At 37.1% G+C, this 27,174-nt stretch overlaps 1 protein-coding gene across 1 annotated transcript; it reads left to right on the forward strand.

Moving 5' to 3' along the window:
• Positions 1-5: 5 nt before the first annotated feature.
• Positions 6-26,201, forward strand: LOC121511758 (dual specificity protein phosphatase 22-B-like). Its single transcript, XM_041790532.1, has 7 exons — positions 6-302; positions 404-437; positions 9,997-10,079; positions 16,747-16,796; positions 18,905-18,979; positions 19,572-19,743; positions 25,557-26,201. Exons 1-7 carry the CDS (start codon positions 282-284, stop codon positions 25,695-25,697), a joined length of 576 nt encoding a protein of 191 aa, XP_041646466.1. The 5' UTR covers positions 6-281; the 3' UTR covers positions 25,698-26,201.
• Positions 26,202-27,174: the final 973 nt, after the last annotated feature.

Here is a 27,174-nt window from a genome sequence, read left to right on the forward strand (position 1 = left end):
TTCAAGTAGTGCGCTGGGTATGAGTTGCGAATGCGTTGAAGGCTTTATGATACTTTGGGTCACAGAAAAAGTTGTCAAGGGTGGGCTGAAAACGATGGGACGGCATAACAGCAAGTAAACAATAGTTTCACAGAGGAGAGGGCTTGACCGACGCTGAAAACTAAGAACGATAGACTTCAGGATCTCTGAAAGATAAACAACTTAAAGAGATTTTAAAACCAGCTGGAAAGAATCAAGATTGTGCTAAAGATTTGCTGCTTTTCTTGATATTTTTGGTGAAAATGGGTAATGGAATAAACAAGGTAAAGTATCAAATCTACACTTTAAAGATCTTAAACTTCAGCATCCTTTTACTTCGACTACTTCTGCACTGACTTGTGACTCCCTTTCTAACTCCCCTAAGGTCCTGCCTGATCTGTATCTTGGAAATCTCAAAGGTAAGATGTGCTGCTGTTTGTAATTTAAGTAAACTATTGATTTATTTTCAGGATAATGCAGATTATGTTTCAGTTCCTCATACGGGGTGCATGTGGTGAGATGCTACACTGAGCTCAGTTTCTATAGAGTAGAGAGGCAGAGCAGGATGTTTGAAGAAGAGTATTTTCATGTTTTAAAAAACAGTTCAGTGAGCGTTTTTGGCTGTTTTGTGTGAATGGGTTTGCCTGCAAGTTTCAGCAGCTGGAGGGAGGTTTCTTCAGGGTTAGTGTGGGAGGGAAGTCCCCAAAAGAGCGGGGGTATCCCTGAGGTAAGACACTTTATTCCAAATTATTTAATACATGTGCAGAAGTAGTCAGTTATGCATTGGATGCGTGATAGTCAACGCCTGGCTCTCGAGCCACATATGGCTCTTTTGTGACAATTTGTGGCTCTTTTGTATCTTAAAATGAAATATTATTCCCACAAAAAAAACCTTAAAAAAATTGAAATTTGGCCTCAGAAATGATCCATTGTGAGTCACATCAGTAAATTTGTTTCCCACACTTGTAGTTTGCTTTTAAAGTCAGTATAAAATTTCAACCTTTGTTTTTGTCTGTATGTTTCCATTGTCCTAATTTGCATTTTTTGCCCCCTTTTTTTTTCCACTTTTAATCAATTTATACTGCTTTTAGCCCATGCTTCTTTTTGCCACAGTTATCCTGCCTTATGCTATTTGCAATTTTTTGCCCCTATTTGGCAATTTTTGCCCCTTTTTGCCCACTTAGGCTGCCTTTTGCCATTTAATGCAAATTTTTTTTGACATTTTGCCACTCTTTGCTTCTCTTTGCTGTTTTTTTGCCCATTTTTCACACATTTTTTCGGATTTTTGTCCATTTTAGTCACCTTTAATACATTTTCCCCGTGTTTTTGCTACTTTTTGACCATTTTTGCCAACTACTAATTTTTTTTTACTAATTTTTTTTGTCACTTCTCACCCATTTTTGCCATCTTTTCAATTTCCTCCCAATTTTCCCCAAATTTTCACCCATTTTACACCTATTTTACACCTATTTTACCCTTTTTTTGGACCATTTTTGCCACCTTAAACACATTTTTATTGCCACTGTAACCCATTTTTACCATTTTCACCACTTAGATTGTGCCTCTTGTGAAGGTATTTTTCAACATTTTGGCTCTTTGGTTGAGCAGGGTTGAGTAACACTGCATTAGATTATGGCTAAACAGGAAATGGATTAAATCACGAATTACCAGAGTTACCAAGACATGTGAAAAACTATTGACTTGAATCTTTAAATTTCAAATACTTTTATTACAATTTGAAAATTACGAGGGCATTAGGGCCACTGTAAAATAAAAAAAAAATCCTTGTAAAATCAAAATTTTGCAAAATCGAAAATTTCAAGTTCACAAAGTCCGAAATTTACTGCATTATCAAGTCATACATGGGAAATGAGACTCAAACACTAATTGTTTCCTGGATGCTGTCTGTTGTTTTCTTCTAAAGTTTATAGCAACATCCCAGAAGTCTGGATGTTCATAATGTGATGGTTCAGGGCTAAAATCATAAGCATTTCCTGCTCACTCAACTACATTTTCATTAGACTAAACTGTAGTACATGTGCAAGGCACATTTCCTCATCTGGTGTGATTTTCTTCCATGCAATAGGCAATTTCAGTTATATTCTCTAAAATTCAAAGTTTTCATTCTTGTAAATGTGCAGATTTTTAAACTCGGCAATTTCAAGTGTCTTATTCCAGTAAATGCCCATCTTTTTCACCCATCTAGACCTAGCTGACCTTACAAAGCAGTTGGACTGACCAGATTCTATCTGTCTTTAGGCAAATCCATCTTGCAAAGCTCCAATCTGAAACGACTGTGCCATGTCTGAGAACGGACCAGACCAATCAGGATCATTTAGGGCAAATGAGGTGGTTTCTTTGGGCGGGGTTTAGTTGTACAGGAAGCTGTTAGCAATGGCTGCCACCACTGTAGCAATTAGCTCAGACATAGCTATAGTATAGCGTAAATCATAACTGGACCAAATTTCTTTATGAAAACAAAAACAGAGAACTGCACTGTAAGTTTTCCTTGGTGAAAGGATGTTTTCTCTTTTCTCCCAACTTTGCCTCAGCATGAGTTTGCGAGAGTTACGGGTGGGGTTTAGCTATATTGCAAACCATTGAATCTCTTAGCTCAGATTAAACTTTAGCAACTGTTTTTATCAGATCTGGATGGCATTTCTTTATTGAAAGAGGAGCAAAGAACCACTATGGAAGCCTGCGTTGGCTGAGACTCTTGGGGCTTTTTCATGACACGGCGTGGCTCGGCGTGACTTTGCATGGCAGCCCAGTGCAGCAGGGGGTTTGCTTTTCCACCACAACCAAGCTACCCGTTTGAGGGCGTGTCCAGAGCTGATGACGCAGTGTTCTGAGCCCTCCTCGATCTCTCTGCTGTGTCTGATCTGAATGACTTTATATCGTTTTAAAGCAAGCTGCTCTTCTCACTTTTACCCCATCTCTCTTTTCCTCTCTCTCTCTAGCCGCGTTTAGTAAGCAAACAATAATTTACGCTTATCATCAAAAGGGGAGGATTTTCCTGCATACAAATTAAAGAACAGTCTCCTTTAGTGATTTGTGGACATGACAGACTCCGTCATGGGCAAAATTTTTCAAACATCTCCAGCATTTTATCTTTTAAAAGTATAAAATTGTCTATAAGAAGGGGACAGGGTCAGACTTTCCTGGATTTGTGCCTGGTCCTTCCTGATTTCACTCATAAGTGTGAGAAGTCATGCGCAACTATCTGACCATACAAAAATCTCAAGTTTTGGTCTTGTGTCATAAATATTTAAGTCAAACAGTGAATGCTGACACCAGAGGCAGGGATAAAACGTTTCTCCCCCGTCTCCCCGTGGGGTGAAAACTGATCACGGAGGGGTTATCAGTAGCAGAGGGGGGAAATCCCCCCAGCAAACCAGACCCCGTGAAGTGCTTCGACGTCAGCGTGACACGCTTGAAGGTGAGGCTGGCCTGCTTTGGCCTTTTGAGCGTGGCCCGGCGCGGCTAAACTGGTGATGGAAATGCAAATCAGCACGGCTTGGTTTGGCTCAACACGGCCAAAAGCCATGGTGGAAAAGCCCCAAATGCTTCCGCGCTTTTCACGGGTCAACATGGGTCCCACTGTAGACTGCAAGGCCATCTGCTCACTCCCTAATCCTATTCTGTATTAGTATGTATTAGTATGAGTTTTATCCACTAACAAGCTCCAGTATTTGATTTGCCTGTAATGAATGTAACAGTTCGCCTTCTGAGGATTGTTTGAAAAGTCCTGCCATTCCCAAACACTTAGTAAGGAAGGTTTCCCAGATGAAAGTGAAAAATTTAACAGATTATCTGGTGTGTCAGGTTAAGAGCCAAGGCTACCTGAAAATACAGCCTCTAAAACCAAACTTATATTTGATAATAAAGACTAAAAGTTTTTCTGAAAAACTACACAGATTTTCAACCTTTCCTAAAATCTTTATTCCTCAGCCTCAGTAGTGGATAGAGACATGAAACATGTGGCTTTAACTGGCTTTGCCCTGATGTTGACCTTTTTTGACATATCCATTGAATTAGAATATCTACATCCTCTTCTTCTGAGCCTTGGCACGCAGGGCTCCAGTAAACAGCACAGCATGGGTTGCGGATAAAATCACTGTTGTCTAAAGCAGTGATTCTCAACTTTTTCAGCCTGCGACCCCAAAATAAAGGTGCCAGAGACCGGGGACCCCCACTGTACCTGAAGGTGGTTGAACACAGCCATGCACAATCAAGAATAGTCATGTGCAGACAAGGCTGCCCATAAGGGGGATAAATGGGAAAGCCTTCTGGGGCCCAGCCAAACTGGGGGACCATGGAGGTCAGCAAAATCATGGTCCATTGTAAAGTTAAGCTGTGATATCCATATTTTTTTATTTAACCTGAATGATAACCACTCATCAAAAAAAAAAAAAAAACAGATATCCTTTTTTATTCATTTGTGTAGTAAATAACCTTCTTAAAAATGCAAAAAAAATCCCTTTTGTTAAAAACAGAAAAAAATGTGTTAGAAATAGCTAGAATCGGTCAATAATGGCAAAAATTGGTGGAAAAAGTGGTGAAACTGGATTTTAAAAGTAGCATAAATGGGGCAGAAGAGGCAAAAATTAGGTAAAGGTGCCAAAAATACTAAAAATTCATTAAAGTGGCAAAATGGACATAAATAATGGTAAAAGGGGATTTACAAGTGATTGGAATGGCTTTAAAGTGCTAAAAATGGGTGGAAATTTGGTGAAATTGATGAAAAATTGATATAAACGGGCAAGGAAGGGTTTACTAAGGCAGAAAAAAATCGGTAGAATTTGGCAAAAATGGGCTGAACCGGCAAAAATAGGCATATCAAAAAAATTAACTGTGGTTAAAACTAATTAAAATGAGCAAAAATAGGCATTACAAGTGGTTAATAGTGTCAATATTGGGTCACAAGATTCAGCAGTGGAAAGTGGCAAGAACTGGTTTAGAAGTGGCAAAAACAGGCAGAAAAAAGAGTGATGGAAAGGGTTTCAATTGGACAAAAATGGGATTTAAGTAGCAAAACTGTGTTGAAATTGCCAAAATTGATAGGAAAAACTTATGAAAACTGGTTAAAATTGAGCAAAATTGGTATGAAGTGGCAATAGTGTAATTTAAATATATTCTTATTTTTTAAAGGTATCTGGAGGCCCCCTCAGTGTCTCGCAACTCCAAAGGGGGTCCCGACCCCAACGTTGAGAACCACTGGTCTAAAGTACTGTTGTAGTCTACCCAATGTTACCAACATTACTCAGATTGTCACTGCACAACTTTAAAACTTCTTCATCTATCATCATCATATTTATCCAATCTGCTTTTCACATGAACATTTCAGTGAGTCATGTTGCAGGTCATCAGTCACATGTCTTAAAATCAATGATATCATCCAAAAATCCCTGAGATCACATCAGGTCTTAAAGGTGCACACAAAGGAGCGCTGCTTCCAGTCTAAACTTGAAAATGCAGATATTTTTTTGTCTGCATAGATTTTTGGCTTTTTAAAGTTGAATAAGCTCAAAAATTCAAAATTTGGTTTCTTTGACATTCAAGACTTTATAATCTCAAAAATGTTGTCCCCCCCCAAAAGTTGATAAATCATATTTATTCTAATCTTTAGAGTGAGCTTAAAACCCACTGAAGACTAGACACAACATGATACAGTAACACATTAAGAGATAAAACACACTCAGAGGGATTTTCAGTGACTCACAAACTTAGCTGCCTCCAATCTACCATCCATCTAAGAAAAAAACAAAAGATATTTAGAAACAAAGCAGAACTATAAAAGTGGCAACAGAAGTGTTAAAATCTGACATAGAAGAGTTAAGTTTAAAGAAACTCCAGTCTTAGAAGCTTCGTAAAATCAAAAGAAGCCTTAGCAGTCTTCAGGGACCGGAGGAGGAAATGATCAGGCACAAAATGTCTCAGCGTTCTTGAGAATTTTTTAAAAGGGTGTGTGAAAATATGTGGATAGGACATATTAAAATCAATTGCAGTTTCATAGATTTTATAGCAGCATTTGCATTTGAAATTGTATTTGCATTAAAACCGCAGCTCGCAGAGGTGCATGGGTTTCACTGGAAATTAAGCATTATTCTGATTTTATTCTGCTAAATGGATGGATTTGAGCAAACACTTCATTATGCTGCAATTAATGACACTGAATTACCAATAGCTATGTCTTCATTTTAATATTTACTGATATTAACCACAGAAATATTTATAATTAAATTTGAGGGATATAAGAATGCACAACAGCATCTAATGCATTTTATACAGTCTGTTTTTAATAGTAACAAAGCTTTATGTTCATTTTTGAGAATTAAAACAGTGCTGTAACAACCTGACACACAGTGAGCTCTGCAGAGCATTAAATAAAAAAGTGACCTTTTAATTTAGGTCATATATTATGACTGATATCTCAACTGCAGAGCAAAGTGGTGGCTTACAGAGGAGGATGAGGCTCTAAATGCTTCCTCCAAAGCCCTGAAACTTTAGGGTTGGTAAAATTTCTGATGCTGCTAGGTGTTGAGATATAAATGCAAAAAGTAATAGAGGATCATAAAAATACGGACCCTGCTGATCACAACATGGAAATTTGATTCCTGTACCTCCAACATCTTAAATAAAAGACTCTCTGCAGTATGAAAACACTTTTAAGACTGATCAGTAGCACACATAAACATGAAAAAACACAGTCTTTACCTAGGAAGTGGACCGCCTGTGACCGGCTCTTACCTAAAAAAGTGGCGCTATAGATGACAGAGTCAAGAAATGCAAGATCATCCAAGCTCTCATGATCGAAATATAACACATTGCCACCTTGTATCTGAGTGTGTGCAGTTTCAGACCCTGCTGTGGGTAAAAACCTGCAGAAAAGCAGGTGGGGGAACATCCAGGCTCTCATGATTGAAATTTAACATTTGTTTCTAGGGGTCCAGCTGGACCAACCACTGCCTCAGCTGGGGCAGGTAAGAGGAAGAGGTGTCAGTTCTGCCCACTGTAGAAGGGCTGCAACGCCTCCTACAGGCTGTGCAATCTTAAGTTTCTGGCATGCACTGTGCGACATTAATCTCTGCGGCTAGGCTATTAAAGCAGGCCCCCAAGGTCCTTTTTGTGGCCTCTCAAGGATACAGTATGTACAATTAAGAGTTATAACTGTTCAGTGCCCTCCACTTCTTAAGCCTCCTGCTCTATACTAGCACTCGCTTAGAAATGAGGACTCTGTTTAATAAAAACCTCATCTCATTTGAGATCCTGTGGTATGATCTCAAAAAGACTGCTTATGATGGAAGCAGTGTTAAAAAATGTTTGTCAGCAGCTTTTTTTCCATGACAGAAACTAGACTAAGACTAACAAAAATAGATCTGTGATGACTAAAACTGACAAAAACTAAGTTTAGTTTTCATCAAGATGACTAAAACTAGACTAAAATGTAATGTAGTTTTCATAGGGCATTCAAAATCTATGATTTTTCTCAACTATGTGTAAATCTGTCAACAAAAAAAAACAATACACTTATTGTAATTATTCTGCCTCTCAGCTGTAGAAAGCAGGGACCCCAGGTTTGGCAGAGTGCAGAGAACACACTACCATAATTTCGTACCAGATTTAAGCAAGAAAATAAATGCTTGGACTAAAAGTAAAGACTAAAATGTAAGGACTTTTTATGGACTAAAACTTTACTAAAACTAAAAAGGATAGAAATGACTAAAATGTGACTAAAATGCATTTCATTTAAAGACAAAAACTAAGACTAAAATTAAAGATAGCTGCCAAAATTAACACTGGATGGAAAAACCTTCAATGTGGCTGAATTCTGCAAAAAAGAGTGAGCCAAAATTCCACAACAGCATTGTGAAAGATTCTTTACCAGTTATCAGAAATGCTTGCTTGCAGTTCTTACCAAGGGTGGAACAACCAGTTATTAGGTTTAGGCGACAGTGACTTTTTCACATGGGCCAGATCGGTTTGGATGGCTAATTTTTTTTGGAAGGCCCTCAAACTAAAGAGTAGCCCTGTCATACGATATCAAGATTGAATTGTGCAGACTGTATGATGACAACTTCCACCAAACTTCTGCGACTTGGCATTGGCTCCATTCCATTCTAATGCAAACTTGTTTGTAAGCACCAGTGTCATACTTTTCATAATGCCATTCCTTTCTGCATTTCTGTATGTTGGTTAGTCGACGTAGGTTGTAGCAGCACTCACACTGTGAGATGGTCATCCTAAATTTCTGACACCGTCAGAATTTTATCCCAGGATATCTTTGGTCTCAACCAGCCATCTGTCAACCTGTCTCACAGTGTGACATAAGACCACAGTTTTAAAGCCATGATTTGTCGTCTTCATCTCGGACAGCCTCTAGCATATGCCAGGTTTGAGACACATACAGTAAGCTGCAGGTGTAAAAAGTAGATCTGCAAATGCTACGTATTTGCATATAGCCCTATATGTGCAAACTAGATGACCAAATTATGTTGTTTGGTTCACATGTTCTTATTTTTGCTTTGTGTGTTTTATTTCATTGGTCACTGGCAAAGTTAGTCATGGGATGAATGAAAATAAATTTAAAACTACTGTTTGTACTTTCTGCTGCTTTCCTGTGCTGTAATATTACAAAAATACTGCAGCAAAAAATGGTGAAACAGGGCAAAAATGAGATAAAAGTGGAAAGAATAGGGAAATGGTGGCAAAAAAAAGTTGCAAAATGGCAAAAAAAATAGGAAAAGGGTGTATTTAACGGTAAAAGTAGCTTAAATGGGCGAAAAGTGGCAAAAATGGTGAAGATGGCAAACAGTTTCTCCTTTTCAAGGTTTTCTGGGTGAATAATATTTAAAATTAAGAAATTAAAAGCCACAGATCATCACAAAAGAGACACATGGGGGTACAGAGCCACACATTGAGTACCACTGCCCTAGACCCTCCTAGATTTGGGCTGAGCCCCAGATATTGAACACTTTTGGCTCCCACCTGTCAGCCAGAACTGTTTTTATCTACTGTTACAATCATGAACTTTTGAAGCAATTATCTGCTAAAACTGACAGGCTTTTTGGCTTTAAATGGTACATCCCTATTTAATTTTATTCCAGCTTTTATTGAGGCTATCTCAGTATCTAGTGTGAGCTTTCCCTTGGTTGCAGGATTGCTCAGGTTGAGTGCAGTTATGATTTAAGCTGCTACTAATTTTATCTGCTGTGACATTAGATTATCACACAGTTAAAAAGTTCAATAAAAAATTGATTCTGGGCTGGTATAATAAACAAATAGTTATGGAATGGGGTCTGTGATCTGTGCTCGACATAGGAACAGACTGTTTCCAGCTTCAATGTCACATCAACACCATAACACCCCATAGAAATATCTGTTTCATGACAAACACTCTCCGAGCCTCTTTCACTTCATGACCTTCAAGTCCCTGGCTGCAAGTGAAAGTTACACAATCATCTCTGCAAGGATCTTAATGTTCATATTGTATTACTGTGTATTTATCTATTTATATTGTAAGTGTCTGCATGCTACAGACTCCAGTGATGTAGTTGGGGTTAGATGAACATCTCTGGCTGTCACAGGGTTCAGCACAGAGCCATCGTGGTCTCATAAAGGTGTACCAGCATCCTGCAAACTTGCAAAGCATGAGAAAAAAAGAGCAGAAGACACATCTGTCTAAACTAGAAAACATTTGGCTTCCTTTTACAGACTAAAATTTGATTAGAAGAATTACAGTTTCTTGCTTTTGGCCAAGCTGTCGGACTGTTTTAGAAACATTTGGTTTTCCGGTTTTTCTTTCAGTTCAGAACAAGAACAGAACTTTTAAACCTTAGGGCCACATATGCTTGGAACACCTTAGAGGAGGGGGGCTGTTGTTGGGCAGAAATTGCTTTATTTAGGTTTGACATTTGAGGACATTTGTGATTGGATGAGAGGAATATCTAAGATTTTCATTTTCTTTGTGATCCACAGATGCACGAGACAGGGAGCTGCTGGCAAAGCACAACATCACTCACATCCTGTCCATCCATGACACGGCTGCACCTATCCTGGAGGTGAGCAGTCTCCTCTGTGTCTTATATCAGCCCGTGGGACCTTTTTATACCAACAATAATACAACAATGATGTGCACAAACCTCCATGAACTTAACCAGTAAACGGTTTTCCCCTTGGTGTCCCTGCTGCTTTGCACTTATTCTGAAAGAGCACAATGTTGGCATCAGGCCTGCAATGCGACTCTGACTTACATATTTCAAACAGGCCTTCTAACAAACCCCTCTCATGATAACTAATCTTAAGATGTATTTCCTCACCAATAAGTTTTTGAAAAGAGCGACAAAAGGAGTGCTGCTGATATCCTGCAAACCGCTGGTGCTCATGGTGGAGTATATTTCAAATAAGGAGGGAAAACTACAGACCGAACAATACACTGGATTAAAAAGATCCAGATTCAGGCCCTCGAGGCTTGTGTAGAAATATGAATCATAATATTTTAAGAGTTTTTAGCCCTATAAATTAATGACCTTTTATATTTTCCACCATCCTGATGTCTGCACCTGGACCTTTTATTCCAGTTTTTGCTCATGCCCCCTCAGTGCAGCCTTTCTTGGCATGAATAAGTACATGGCATTTACAGAAAGCCTTTCTACAACATAAAGTGCAGTCTAGGATATGAAAAATACCCTGTTAGATTAAATATTATGCATTAGCCAGGACTGACTCTGTATCTCAGTTTTCCTCCCCATTCTTCCTGTTTGCACATAAAAATCCAATAATTTTATCACCTTATTCCTGCACCGTAGGACACCTTGGGTTCTTCCAGTTTTGCAGTTGAGTCATGCAGCAGTAAATTCTAGTTTTAAATGCTCAGTATGTATATTTTGTTGCTCTCAATCAAAACAATGAAAGATGACAAGTAGAGACACATTGCTCAGCTCAGCTGAGACCCGGGTCACTCTTTAGTGCTCCCACCTCTGTGGCTTACTTCTTATTTCTAACTGTGGACTCTGTTCATTGAAAAATGCACTCCATTAGGTGTCTTTACTAAACAGTAAACCACTGTTTTGGTTTCATGGATGAATTCCACACAATGAGGAAGAAAAGCTGTTAAAAGTGGCTGTCATGATTGATGCTAAAGCTACTTGCAATGCATTCATGGATTTCTTGTGAACCAGGAGGGCCACTTTTAACAGCTTTTCTCCCTCACTGAGTGAAATCCATCCAACAAAAATGTGGGTTTGTGGTTTAGTAAATGCACCTAAAGGAAAACACTTTATAATAAACGCAGACCTGGATTCAAAACGAGGGGTAAGCTACAGATGTGGGCATGCTGAGTGTGCAATGTCTCTACTCAACCTGGCAATGTCTACTGGGACCGCAATGACACAAGGATGGGGGTTGAAGTTCAACTTAACAGGGGTGAGCGTGGCCTATTGAACTCACAACAGACCGACTGTCAGGAGCACAATCATTGTACAACACAAGTAAGCAGCACAAAACAGGAATGATATGGAGCAATACAACAGCAGCTTCTAGTAGCAGTTCCCCCTCTGCATTATGGAGCAGTCAACCAGTGTTTCCATGGCATTAAGTTGTCATTGGTAAATGCATCTTGTATTTCAACATTTATGATGAATATGGATGTTTTAACTGATAATTTTTGTAGTTAGGACAGGTCTTACAGATAGTGCATGCATTTGTGAATGTTTGATTTCTGCTGCCAGGTGCCTCTTGTCATGACAGCCACTGACAAGAAATGCCCTATCACAAAAAGTTATCTGGTTTTGAAAACTGTCGGAAATTTTCTAGGTAATTCATGAGCCCAACTCAAATATATACAATGCTTAACAAATTTATTAGACCACTTGTCATATTTGTCTCAGAGACCATCCAGCATTATGAACTGCTTTAATGTGGACTCTTTCATTTTCAGTGAGCTCTCCAGGTTTTACCATTTTGAACAGGAATGAGGGATTTCAAACTGAATTCACCCAAATTTGAGCCGGCTCACTGGGCTTCTCTGAGAAGTCAGAAATTAATCAAGCATAACATTCAACCACTAGAACTAATTTTTCTGTTCAGGAATGCAAGTAAATAACTATAATTTGACATAGTTATCAAGAAATAATAATGTGCTTTACTATTTTTCAGTTTTTTGTAAATTTGAAAATTCATGGATAATAATAATTCTATTTTAGCATTAAAAATATCATTTGGATTAAAGAGCATCTACATATTGGTGTATTAACCATTGCAGAAACTTAAAAAATGATTTTGGTAATTACCAATGCTGTTAATTTAGGGCAGCTGTGGCATAAACCTTACTTTGGTTAGGGTGGTCTAATGAATTTGTTAAGCACTGTATATATATTTACCTAAAGAGTAGTCATCTTTTAGGAAAAGACATTTCTGTACAAAAAAATAAACTTACTGGACACCATTGTCCTGTCACCAGTAAGACACAGCAGAATGAATAAACAAGTTGATACAAAGCCAACCTCCTATTATCTCAAAAACTGTACTCCATAATGAATGCACCATGATGTTATCAAAGTGCACTTCAAAGATTTGAGAACTGGAACCAGTGAATTCTGAACACTAATAAAAAAATTGATTTTCAGTTGTTTAACTTTTGATGTTTCATACCTAAACTCCTCTTGAAAAGAATCGGTGTGAATTAATTTTGTTTGAATTTTGACAGATAAAAAGCAGAAAACGCTTGTCTTTGTAAAGACTGCTGATGAAACACTTCAAATGATGTGAAAGTCAGATGTTCTTTATTTCAATTTTGCATGGAAAGTCCTCCAGTCTTCTGTCAGTCACGACCTGGAATTCACCTGGCGTTACTAAATATGACGCCGTCTCATGACTGTGATTCTTGTGTAAAATGGTAAAATCTAAACATTTGACTGATGCTTAAAGTCTGTGCTGCAGCTGTGATACAGATGTGCATCATGAAACCTAGACATCCATATTTATATTTTTAATGAAGGTACTTTTAGCTTTGCAGCCTACAGTCTATAACGTCTTGAAAGTGCAGCTGCATTAAAATGTTTCTGGCTTTTCACAGCTGAATTTAGACATGGAGATGAGTGTGAAAGAGTGACAAAGATTTTATGAGAACCAGGTAGGCTAGGAGAAATTTGGCTCATTTGATTATTTCATGGTTGACCTTTTTCAACAGTAAGTGATGTTTGATGAAACAGAGACTTGAACAGATAAAAATATCTCGGCAGCCATCTTTGAAATTTGACATTTTATATGACATTTATGATTTTTTACGAGATTAGGGGTGACAGCATCTTAGCCTGTTAGAGCTGAACTGTTCACAACCTGACTGGTTCAAGTCATGGTAAGGCCAAGGCGCAATACACCACTGATTCCTTCCTGTATGTTTTTGCACTTTTAGGGGTCAGATGTCCTCATTCTTAGTGCTTCAAACAGTTTTTCAAGAAGCACAACCCAAACCATGTTCAGGAAAATTTCTCAGAATTTCCTGCAAATCACCTGAACCACTGAAAATCCCATCAATATGATTTAATGTTGCTTCAGTGCATTATAGTCGTTTTGATTTTAAATAAGGGCTGCATGGTGGTGCAAGGGTTAGTGCTGTTGCCTTACATCAAAAAGGTTCCTGGTTCCTGGTTCCTGTTGGACCAGTCCTTTCAGGGTGGGGTTTGCATGTTCGTCCTATGCATGCCTAGGTTCCCTCCAGGTACCTTGGCTTCCCCCAAAGACCAAAGACATGCTTGTTAGGTTTACTGGTAACTCTAAATTGCCCATAGATATGAGTATGAGCACAGCTGCTTGTGTGGCTCTACAGTGGGGCTGTTTTTCTTCAACTGGAACTTGGGTTTTAGTTAAGATGGAAGGAATTATGAACCAAGTACCAGCAGGGGTTTTTTAAGATTTATTTTTGGCATTTTTGTGCCTTTATTTGATAGAAGAGGACAGTGGATAGAGTACGGATTCGTACGTGGAGCACGCCTTAAACCACTAGGCCACCTGCGCCCCCCCCATACCAGTCAGTTTTGGCAAGAAAACCTCCTGTATCTACTGGATAACTAATTTTACCTTTGCAACATGTCAGTGAACCAAAGCATACATCCAAATGTACAAAAGAATGTCTTTACCATTAGAGGAGAAACGTTTTGGACTGGCCCTGCTAGAGCCTGGACCTGAACCCTGCTAAGAAATCTGCTGGGTGACCTGAGAAGGGTTGTGCACAGGAAATGATCACTGATTTTGAGCACTTTTCAAAGAAAATTTGGCATATTTTGCCAAGTCAAGTTAGATTATACTGAAAGACTCCAAGACTGCTGTGATGCAATATCAGGAGTGTGCAGCCAAGTACCTTCTCATAGTTTTTTTTTTCATCAATTCCTCCTAAGAGATTTTGGTTATTTTTCAATTGAATTTTATATGAAAAAAGTTCTTAAATTAAATATTTGTGTGTTATTCTTTATAACACAAAAAGGTGGCCTTTTTACAGGGCTGTGTAAACTTTCTGTTTATGTAAGCCTCCTGCAACCCTGATCAGGAAAGGTGATGTAGAAAAAGGACGGATGGATGATTTTGAATGAGCAATTTTAAAAATGATTGAAATAGAAAAGTCCAGCATTGCCCTTTTAAAGAAATGCTGTCAATGACTACTGGTGACATACAGTGCTTAACAAATTTATTAGACCACCCTAACCCTAACCAAAGTAAGGTTTATGCCACAGCTGCCCTAAATTAACAGCATTGGTAATTACCAAAATCATTTTTTTATGTTTCTGCAATGGTTAATACACCAATATGTAGACGCTCTTTAACCGAAATGATATTTTTAATACTAGAATATAGTTATTGTTATTATCCATAAATTTACAAATTTACTGATTTACAAAAAAACTGAAAAAATAGTAAAGCACATTATTATTTCTTGATTAATATGTCAAGTTATAGTTATTTACTTGCATTCCTGAACAGAAAAATTAGTTCTAGTGGTTGAATGTTATGCTTGGTTCATTTCTAACTTCTCAGAGAAGCCCAGTGGGCAGGCTCAAATTTGGGTGAATTCAGTTTGAAATCCCTCATTCCTGTTCAAAATGTTAAAATGTGGAGAGCTCACTGAAAATGAAAGAGTCCACATTAAAGCAGTTCATGATGCTGGATGATCTCTGAGACAAATATGACAGGTGGTCTAATAAATTTGTTAAGCACTGTATCAGGATTGTAAAAGGTCATCCCATAGGGAAGATTTTACCTCTACCCCTTGTAGCTCTGATTCAGGGGGCAAGAAGACACTCAGAATCGAGGCCTATAGTGTGTCTGGGAATTGGTATGGTAGCTGAGAGGAGCCAGTTTACTTCAGGAGTGCCACTGAGGTGCAGCAAACCCCCCAAGGCATCCATTGGATCCTGTTTGCATGTGCATATTCCAGCCTACAGATGTAGCATGTTCAATAACAGAGTATAAAAATTGAATTTCCCCTTGAGGAAGTAATAAAGGTCATCTCTCCTTTTTTGTGCGTTCTTGAAGGTTTTCTTCTTCGCTGTTTGACTGGCTTTTGAAAATCCTGATCTCATGTGTCCGCTTTCGTAACTTTCATCTTTTCTTGTTGAAAGCGAGCATGAAAAGTGCTCAGAGATTCCCGCACACTTTCTCTGTCCATTGTAAGCATGTTTCCTTGAATGTAGAAGAGAAACAGCAACTTGTATTAGAGTATCACTACCCAAACTGGTCAACCACCAAAACTTTATCTCAGGTTTTGGGCCTGAGTCTGACTGTCTGAATTTCACTGGCCTTTATAAATCCTATATCTTGATCTGATGATTTTCACATGCATGTTTGATGCAGCTTTTCACGTCCTGTGGTGTAAAGGATGACTCAGGACTGTTGGCTCAAATGGCCAGATGGGACGGTTTTATTTGCATACCTAACAGTCAAACTGCTGACTGATTGATTTCTTGGAAGACAGCTTGTTAGTTTCTGAGGGAGGAAGGTCAAATTTGCAACTGCCAAATCTCCAAGGTCCAATATACCATCTACTGTACTGGCTATGCTCTGATTAGCATCACTGCACTAATGCTTAGACACTGTGTAGGTGGAATAACACCTCAAAATACAAGCATTATCTTCTGCAGTTACCCAGATTTTTCTGAAATGTTTGATTTCACAAAGCCGTGTTTTTCTCTAGTTATATGAGAAAATATGCACAGATATAAAACAAATATAAGCATGCACATTTTAACCACTGATTGCAATATTCTCCTCTGGTACGATGCTGTTTTTTGCATGTGCTCATAAATACTTTGTCTGTGGTTTTGTGTGCGTGCAAGTTGACCTGACCAGAGTACATCCAGAACTTGCTGTGTCCCAGAGGGCTGTGGGGTTTTTGCAGCAGTGCAGTCATAACGGGACGAGGTAGTTTCTGTCCACTGCTGGTAGCATCAGCTGCCAGGTGCACAGTACACAAACACACACTCTCTCATACACACATAGGCAAACATCTTTAAGACATGACCTACCCCACCAGCAGGGTCAGAGGGGCGAGGTTTCAGGGGCAGTCCCATCCTGCCAGAAACAGGAAGTATGGGGCTTGAACGGATGACCTGAAAGGGTGAAAACTATCTTCATAGTTTCTGAAACTGATGTATGTTTCTAAAATCTATAGGTTGGCATGCAGAAGTCACACGATTGTGTTTAGTAAGTCTACATTTCTCCTTTTTCCCCCGTCAGGACATGACGTATCTGTGTATATCTGCTGCTGACCACTCCAAGCAAAACCTGTGAGTACTTAATGAGAAGAATACTCTAAATATATCGAAAATATAAATATGTGAAGCCCATAGTTTGAAATTTGTCTTTTTAAGATGTCTTCAAAACAATCGATTTATCAATGAAACCTTCAGAAAAGCTGGGACACTGAATAAAGACAGAAAACTATGATTTGTAAATCTGTTTCAGCCTGTATTTGGTTGACTACAGCAGAAAGACAAAACATTTAATGTTCAAACTGATAGACTTTATAGTTTGTTGGAAATAATACATTTTTGATTTGATGCCCTCAGCATGTTACAAAAAGTTGGGACAGGAGACTCAAAATGCTCAGAAAACACCTGGAACATTCGATAGGTATGTAGGTTATTTGTTACAGGTGATTGGGTATAAAAGGAGTCTTGAAAGACTCGGGTAGCACATGGTTCTCCACTTTGTGAAAGAATGCATGTACAAAAAGTCCATCAGTTTATGAACAACCTTCCTCCACATGCAACTACAAAAAATTGGAGGTTCTACTTTCTACAGCCCAAAATGTTATTAAGAGAATCTGGAGAAGTCTTTGCACATAAGGAGCACGACTGAAATTCCAGCACTGAATGCCCGTAACCTTTGTCCACTCAGGTGGCACTGCACTATAAACGAGTTCACTGTGTGACAGATATTACAACGTAGGCTCAGGAACACTTCAGAAAACCATTTTCAGTGAACTTGGTATGTTGCTGCATCTGTAAATGTGAGTTAAGACTCAAGCATGTAAAGCAAAAAGCATGTATCAGCAACATCCAGGGATTATCGCCAACTTCTCAGAACCTGAGCTCCTCTGAGATGGACTGACCTAAAGTGGAAAAGAGTGCTGCAGTCTGATGAGCCAACATTTCAAATTGTTTTTGGAGAGGAGTCCTCTGGGCTAAAGAGGAAAACGACTATCCTGATCGTTATCAACATAAAATAAAATGAAAAGTCTGTGATGGCACCATTAACACTGATAAATACAAGGTTTGGATTAGCTTATGCTTCCATCAAGATGATGTCTTTTTCAGGGAAGTCTGCTATTTCAGCAAGATGTGGTCAGGGCACATTGTGCATGAGTTACAACAGCATGGCTTCACAGTGAAGGAGGGCAGGACCTAGACTGTCCTGCATGCTGTCCAGCTCTGCAGTGTTAATTGTGGCAGCTATTTTTAATTTTAGTCTTAGTCTTTCGATAAAATTTCTTTTTGTTTTGGTCACATTTTCATAATTTCCACCCTTGATAGTTTTCTAGTTTTAGTCCATAAAAATTCCTCACATTTTAATCTTTACTTTTAGTCCAAGCATTTATTTTCTTGCCTAAATCTGGTACCAAATCATGGTAGTGTGTTCCCTGCTTTCTACAGCTGAGAGACAGAAGAAATACAGCTGCATTGTTTTAGACAGATTTACCTCCAGTAGAGAAACATCACAGATTTTGAATGTCAGATGAAAACTACATTACATTTTAGTCTAATTTTAGTCATCTTGATGAAAACTTAACTTTCTTTTTGTCAGTTTTAGTCATCACAGATCTATTTTTGTGGGTCTTAGTCTAGTCCTTGTCATTGAAAAAAAGGCTGTCGACGAACATTTTTAGTCATAGTTTTAGTTGACGAAATCAACACTGCAGCTCTGTCTTTCATTGAAAATGTATGGTGCATCATAAAACACAGAATACAACTGAAACCCTGCACTGTTGAGAGACTGATGTACATCCGGCAAGGATGGAGGGACGAAATCCACTTTTAACTTTGTTAGTTCTGTGATGCTTACCAAGTATTCTGTAAAAAATACTATTTTGGAATCAGGGATGGTAAAAGAAACAGAAGGAAAAATCACAGTTATGTCCTATTATAAAAGTTTCTTCAATCTTTACAATTCAGAATAATCGTAGATTTTAAAAATGATTTATGGTTGGAGAGCGGGTTGAGGAGTCAGTATTTTAAGACTGTGTTCACCAAAGAAACCTCGTTATTAAAAAAATACAGGAAATAATGTGGAAACATAAGAAATAAAGCTGTACAGATACCTGATAGTTGGTGTTTGAAAATGTGGTCTCAGATCTGGTTCATTAAGATGCTTGAAACTTAAATTTGCCCCCCAGGATTCAGTTCTTCAGAGATAGCATCATGTTCATTCACGAGTCCCGCCTGAAAGGAGAGGGCTGTCTCGTCCACTGGTGAGTCAAAACTAATCCGAAAAATACTACTGCTCTGTGTGTGGTAATGCATATTAAACATGGGCTTGGTCATAATCACAGGCATGAATTTTAGAGGTGATATGTGTGAGCAACTTAAATCTAAACATCTTTTATGCATTTTTGTTATTGTGCATTTCTTTACATGTTTTTCTGCCCTTTATAACTCAGTGCATCATCTATTTAATCGGCAAAAACAGAAATTAGAAATAATTTACTTTAACCCTCAAGGTCCGAAACTGTCAATATTTGCATTTGAGGATGTTGAAAGAAGAAAAATGAATATTCAGTCTGAATTTTGTTTATAAAGTCCATTATTTGCCTCACTGTGATTACTGACTGGAAATCCTCATATTCAGTTAATTCAGTTTTCATTTTCAACCACATCAATCTGAGCCACAGGAGCAGACTTTGTTGAAGCTTTCATTGTTAATCACATCACCTTTAATCCTTCCTCATATCAAACAAAGAAAAATCAAGCATTAAACCACAGTTTCATGAGAAAAGAGCTTTGTGCACTAAAGCAGAGCCTCTGAATATGTGCCGTTTAGCCTCATGCTGTCTGCTCTCTTAGTGTTGCAGGCGTGTCCCGCAGTGTGACTCTGGTGGTGGCTTACATTATGACGGTGACAGGGCGGGGCTGGGTGGACTCCCTGGCGGCGGTGAGGGCGGCTCGGCCATGTGCGGGACCAAACCTGGGCTTCCTGCGTCAGCTGGAGGAGTTTGAAAACACAGAACTGACAGACGTGAGTCAAGAGTCAGGGATCAGTGACAGTTACACTGCAAAACCTCTCATTTCATCATTTAAAACTACTGACAAAAATCCTCCTGTGTGATGTAAAATCTAAGCCTGTATTGATCGTTGTAATAGTATTGGTATCAAATATGATTTGTTGGGTGTCTTGAATGAAGATGCGTAATCTAATTTTTTAAACAGTTATTACTGTGGCTCAGAGCCAGTTTATTCTCACCTGGAAGGTCAGGGGTTCGATTCCCAGCTCCTGCAGTCCACATCAAACAGTCATGTGCCCAGTTAAATTTTGTAACTTAAATTTTGACTGAAAATGTTCATCTACTACCTTTTTCCCACGAGGAAGACAAGACCAAGTCTAGCTATAAATAGGTCAAATAAACTAAAACAAAGCAACCTACAGTAGTTTTTCACAGGCACCAAAGAGAACTGGACTTTGAGGTCTGATCCAGGCCCAGGATCTAGAGTCCACTCCATAAATGCAGTTGAATAAACTACACACAGAGACGACTTTAATCCATTTGACTCACTTTGCTCTCCCTCTGGCATATCTAATATGCACAGAGGAGAATCATCATGGATCTTTTATGTCTAACAGTCCAGCACTAACGTTTAATTTAGGTTTAGTCTCCTTGTCATACACTTTATTTTCATCTGACATTTTTTCATTAAAAATCCATGTTTTTAATGGTGACTCATTTCTGTGACTTAAAAAAAAAGGAAAAATGTTTGGTAAATTGTTTTTTACAATCTTATATCGAAATAATGATAATAATAATAACAATAATGATAATAATAACTGTATATATTTAGCACCTTTAAAAAATTGTTTACAAAGTGTTTGGACAATAAGCAGAATCACGAATAATAAAAAGTATCTTAACACAAGCAGAAGAGCACAACAAGACAGAGAAAATCCCATGAACAGAATTACCAATGAAAAACTCAGCCAGCATTGTAACTCCAACATCATAATAACCATGGGGGCACATTGTAAAAACAAAGAAAGACATAATTAAAATACAGTAACAAAAATCTGGAATAAAAATATATTTGTAAAATAAAACCCAGAGTAACCTAGATGAATCTAGGCAACGCAGGAACCCAACTACATAAAAAAGACCCAAGGACCAGAAATTTAAGAGCGTTTAAAATATAAGGAAGGGACAGAAAAGAATATGAATAGATAAAAACAAATTAAAATGCTCAAGGATCATTAGAGTACAACAACAACAACGGTAGAGACTCCAGGGTAAAAATAATAGTAATAAGAATAATCAGATAAAACAGGAGTAGAATCAAAGGAGGCAATAGGAGTCAGATCAAGGCATCAAATACAGAATAGAGCAGACATAAAAACTTTAAGATAAAATAAGAAACCTAAGGAAAAATAAAGGTAGAAAAAGGGTGGATACTGTAAAAGACAGAAGATGACATCACATAAATGCAAGTCTATGAAAATGAGTTTTAAGAAGCAATTCAAGAGATGTTACTGATTCAGCATGCCTTACCTCCTCGGGCAGGTTGTTCCAAAGTCAAGAGGCTCTGACGGAAAATGCCCTGCCCCCTTTAGTTTTGAGTCTCGACTTTGGAACCACTGACTGGCTCATAGGGAGTTAAAAGTTTTGTTTAGTAGGACTGAATCAAACATTACTCCAAGATTTCTGTCTGTGGGACCAATGGTTTCTGAAAGAGCAGCACTGGACTGTATGAGGTTGGTGGAGTCCTGAGTGTTAAAAAGTATTATTTCAGATTTTGAGTTATTGAGTTGTAGAAGTTCTGAGCCATCCAGCAGGTAACATCGCTAAGACAGCCTGTAACACCAGACAGGTCTATCAATGTGTTGTCTGTGTAGCAGAGAAAGGAGACTTCATGATTCTGAATTATTTGGCCAAGGGGCAGCATATGAATAGAAAATAAAGTCGGACCTAAAACTGAACCTTGCAGTACACCACAGGTAAGGGTAGAGGTAAAGGAGGATTACCTATGATGACCGCAAAGGTAGTCTCTAAAACAGGGGCGCCCAAATTCTTTTCAGTGAAGGGCCAAAAATGAATCGGGGTGGAAGGTCGCGGGCCAAAACTAAAAGTTCATGTTGCAGTGCATGAAATTAAATATGCCTATAGCATAACTGTGCAAAATAACTCATACAAAGTAATTTAAAAATGAATAACACTATTCTTTATTGTGTTACACAGCATAAAATTACTGAACATCCATATGGCACAAACACTAATTAGGTCTATTGCCTTGAAATCAATTTCAGTAAAAAAGTAATCATGTTCCCAACTATTTTTAAACTTTCTCTTATCACCACCCTACCCCCAATGCAACACAATGTTAATTTGTGGTCAGGAGAGGAAGTGCAACAATAAATAAATATTGAAGGAAATATTTAGAATGCTGGCAGTGGGAAATAATAATTAAAAAAAATTAAAAATTAAAAATTTGAACATGGGCAGCGGGCCAAAAATAATCGCTCGTGGGCCAAAGTTGGCCTGTGGGCCCCAAATTGGACAGCCCTGCTCTAAAAGATAACAATAAAAGCAGCTAAGAGCTGTGTCCCTGATGCACACCCACTTTTTAAGAAGTTCAATTAAAATAGCATGATCAACAGTATCAAAATAAGATAAAACATCACTATTATTAAATAGAATGTAAAAAAAAAAGTATGATAACTCAAACATATTATATAAGTCAAAATGATCACTTTTTATCTTGTAATGTTAAAATCCATTTCATAACTTTTACCTCATAATCATAACTTTTTATCTGTTTATCTTAAAAGTATGACTTTTAAATGCATAATTTGTACTCTCTTTTTCATAATTATGAGTTTTTACCAAAGGGCAATGCCTTGTGTCTCATGATAATGACTTACCTTCTAATGGCTTTGCTTTTTCTATCATAATAATGACTGACCTTCTCATAGTTTGACTTTTTCTATCATAATAATGACCTACCTTCTCATCTCATAGTTTGACTTTTTCTATCATAATAATGACTTACCTTCTCATCTCATAGTTTGACTTTTTCTATCATAATAATGACTTACCTTCTCATCTCATAGTTTGACTTTTTCTATCATAATAATGACTTACCTTCTCATAGTTGGACTTTTTCTATCATAATAATGACTTACCTTCTCATCTCATAGTTTGACTTTTTCTATCATAATAATGACTTACCTTCTCATAGTTTGACTTTTTCTATCATAATAATGACTTACCTTCTTGTAGTTTGACTTTTTCTATCATAATAATGACTTACCTTCTCATAGTTTGACTTTTTCTATCATAATAATGATTTACCTTCTCATCTCATAGTTTGACTTTTTCTATCATAATAATGACTTACCTTCTCATCTCATAGTTTGACTTTTTCTATCATAATAATGACTTACCTTCTCATCTCATAGTTTGACTTTTTCTATCATAATAATGACTTACCTTCTCATCTCATAGTTGGACTTTTTCTATCATAATAATGACTTACCTTCTCATCTCATAGTTGGACTTTTTCTATCATAATAATGACTTACCTTTTCATCTCATAGTTTGACTTTTTCTATCATAATAATGACTTACCTTCTCATCTCATAGTTTGACTTTTTCTATCAAAATAATGACTTACCTTCTCATAGTTTGACTTTTCTATCATAATAATGACTTACCTTCTCATAGTTTGACTTTTCTATCATAATAATGACTTACCTTCTCATAGTTTGACTTTTTCTATCATAATAATGATTTACCTTCTCATCTCATAGTTTGACTTTTTCTATCATAATAATGACTTACCTTCTCATCTCATAGTTTGACTTTTTCTATCATAATAATGACTTACCTTCTCATCTCATAGTTGGACTTTTTCTATCATAATAATGACTTACCTTTTCATCTCATAGTTTGACTTTTTCTATCATAATAATGACTTACCTTCTCATAGTTGGACTTTTTCTATCATAATAATGACTTACCTTCTCATAGTTTGACTTTTTCTATCATAATAATGACTTACCTTCTCATCTCATAGTTTGACTTTTTCTATCATAATAATGACTTACCTTCTCATAGTTGGAATTTTTCTATCATAATAATGAATTACCTTCACATAGTTTGAGTTTTTCTATCATAATAATGACTTACATTCTCAGAGTTTTACTTTTCATAACATAATATTCACTTACCCTCTCATAGTTTGACTTTTACTATCATAATAATGACTTACCTTCTCATCTCATAGTTTGACTTTTTCTATCATAATAATGACTTACCTTCTCATAGTTTGACTTTTTCTATCATAATAATGACTTACCTTCTCATAGTTTGACTTTTTCTATCATAATAATGACTTACCTTCTCATAGTTTGACTTTTTCTATCATAATAATGACTTACCTTCTCATCTCATAGTTTGACTTTTTCTATCATAATAATGACTTACCTTCTCATAGTTTGACTTTTTCTATCATAATAATGACTTACCTTCTCATAGTTTGACTTTTTCTATCATAATAATGACTTACCTTCTCATCTCATAGTTTGACTTTTTCTATCATAATAATGACTTACCTTCTCATCTCATAGTTTGACTTTTTCTATCATAATAATGACTTACCTTCTCATAGTTTGACTTTTTCTATCATAATAATGACTTACCTTCTCATAGTTTGACTTTTTCTATCATAATAATGACTTACCTTCTCATAGTTTGACTTTTTCTATCATAATAATGACTTACCTTCTCATAGTTAGACTTTTTCTATCATAATAATGACTTACCTTCTCATCTCATAGTTTGACTTTTTCTATCATAATAATGACTTACCTTCTCATCTCATAGTTTGACTTTTTCTATCATAATAATGACTTACCTTCTCATAGTTTGACTTTTTCTATCATAATAATGACTTACCTTCTCATAGTTTGACTTTTTCTATCATAATAATGACCTACCTTCTCATCTCATAGTTTGACTTTTTCTATCATAATAATGACTTACCTTCTCATAGTTTGACTTTTTCTATCATAATAATGACTTACCTTCTCATCTCATAGTTTGACTTTTTCTATCATAATAATGACTTACCTTCTCATAGTTTGACTTTTTCTATCATAATAATGACTTACCTTCTCATAGTTGGACTTTTTCTATCATAATAATGACTTACCTTCTCATCTCATAGTTTGACTTTTTCTATCATAATAATGACTTACCTTCTCATAGTTTGACTTTTTCTATCATAATAATGACCTACCTTCTCGTAGTTTGACTTTTTCTATCATAATAATGACTTACCTTCTCATAGTTTGACTTTTTCTATCATAATAATGACTTACCTTCTCATAGTTTGACTTTTTCTATCATAATAATGACTTACCTTCTCATCTCATAGTTTGACTTTTTCTATCATAATAATGACTTACCTTCTCATAGTTTGACTTTTTCTATCATAATAATGACTTACCTTCTCATCTCATAGTTTGACTTTTTCTATCATAATAATGACTTACCTTCTCATCTCATAGTTTGACTTTTTCTATCATAATAATGACTTACCTTCTCATAGTTTGACTTTTTCTATCATAATAATGACTTACCTTCTCATCTCATAGTTTGACTTTTTCTATCATAATAATGACTTACCTTCTCATCTCATAGTTTGACTTTTTCTATCATAATAATGACTGACCTTCTCATCTCATAGTTTGACTTTTTCTATCATAATAATGACTTACCTTCTCATAGTTAGACTTTTTCTATCAAAATCTAATTCTATTGATTCTACTTCTGCTCCATGTTTCAGTACCGAGCCTGGTGGAAGGATCGATACGGGAAGACCTCGTTCAACGATGACGAGGAGGTGAAAAACCTTCTGACAAAGAAATCTGAAAACAGCGTAACGACAAACAGCATCACGCCTCCACTGAGCACAAGAAGCACCTGAGAGAAAAAAAAGGTCATTTTTCTGCCGTTTTTTTTTATAAACTGAAAGAGAAAAGGACTGCGGGCTTCTTGTCAGACTCTAAAACCCTCCAAACTTTTGTGGATTTTCACCCTTTTCGCTGATCTTTCAGAGAAACACTTCATTAGCACCGCCGCCTGTATCTATAAGATGTAATATATCTCTTATTTGCAGGACAGTCATGTGAGTGCAGGGGATTTTATGTCATTGTCTCTGTCCCCCCATCGTAGTAACTGTCAAAACAACATGCAAGGGCAGCCAAGCCTGACAACAGAGACACATGAACATACAGTCTGTACTGGAGACATTCAGCAGTCTACACTCCCCCTTTAGTTCTGTTATGCTGTGTCCTCTACTCAAAGAATGAGTCGGACTTTCTATTGACGCCTAAGAAGTACAGTAAGCAACATCAGTTTTATTTCTTTATGACACTTTATTTTAGAATGGATTTAACAAATAAGACCTCCAAATAAAAAGAGAATCGGTTAGAGATGTGTCTTCATTACAATGCTAACAGACTGTAAAGGTAAAAAAAGGGCTGATTATTTCCATTTGTCTGATGAAATCTCAGAGAGTTATTATTCCATTTAGAGCAGAAGCTTCACCTGCTGCCAGGGATCTCAAATATGATCAGACATAAATGGTAAATGCTCCAACAAGAGGGACATTTGAGGCATTTTGGGTTGATTTTATTTCATACAACTGTTTTGTTTAACTGGTTTAGGACATTTTAAATGCAGGTTTTGAGTAACTGACTCTATGTAAAAGTATCTGTGACTTTTTGTGATTTTTCTTGAAAAGAATCCTGCATATTAAGACATGCTGACTTTATTAGATTAACAGAAGTGTCTTATTATATTAATGTTGTGCTATGCACCCAGTTTGCCTTCCTTAAAACCTTTTTTAAATTTCAGCAATGAAGAAAAAGTGACTGTAATATAGACTGGGATGAGTACAATCAAAAACATATGAAAGGATCAATAATGCAGCCATATGACGTTACTACTGAGACCGATTGTTCTCAACTGGTCTGTGCTCAAAATGCACCACAACTTCCTTAAAAACCATGGCCCACATTTTTGGAATATTTCTGCTACTTTTATTTATTTAATGAAAAATGTTGTAGTTTGGATGATGGATGGAACAAAGCAAAACACTGAACGAGACAGAAGCCTTGAGAGAACATGCATGCATTTTGTTTTACTCTTTCTTGTTGTAAAATGTCAATTTAGGATCTTGCAAAATGAACACATCCTGGGAAACAAGATTTGTTATCCCAAAATAATGAGATACATACGTCTGTGGTGATTCTGGGCAATATTCACTTATTTTGAAAGATTGACTTCCGGTTATTCTCTGCTGCTGCTGTCTAACTTTGCTTTTCCTAAGGCCACCCTTTCCCCCTCCCTACGGTGCCGAGACGGATTCCCCACACCTGTGGCTAATTACCTCGTCAAGC

Source organism: Cheilinus undulatus, linkage group 7 (genome assembly GCF_018320785.1).
Source record: "Cheilinus undulatus linkage group 7, ASM1832078v1, whole genome shotgun sequence".
Lineage (NCBI taxonomy): Eukaryota > Metazoa > Chordata > Actinopteri > Labriformes > Labridae > Cheilinus > Cheilinus undulatus.

Bases quoted from the DNA above. Each gene is read 5' to 3' on its own strand.
- LOC121511758 (XM_041790532.1), top strand. From the start codon at position 282: ATGGGTAATGGAATAAACAAG. The intron at 303-403 runs GTAAAGTATCAA...AACTCCCCTAAG, and splicing joins TGGGTAATGGAATAAACAAG to GTCCTGCCTGATCTGTATCT. The intron at 19,744-25,556 runs GTGAGTCAAGAG...TCCATGTTTCAG, and splicing joins AAAACACAGAACTGACAGAC to TACCGAGCCTGGTGGAAGGA.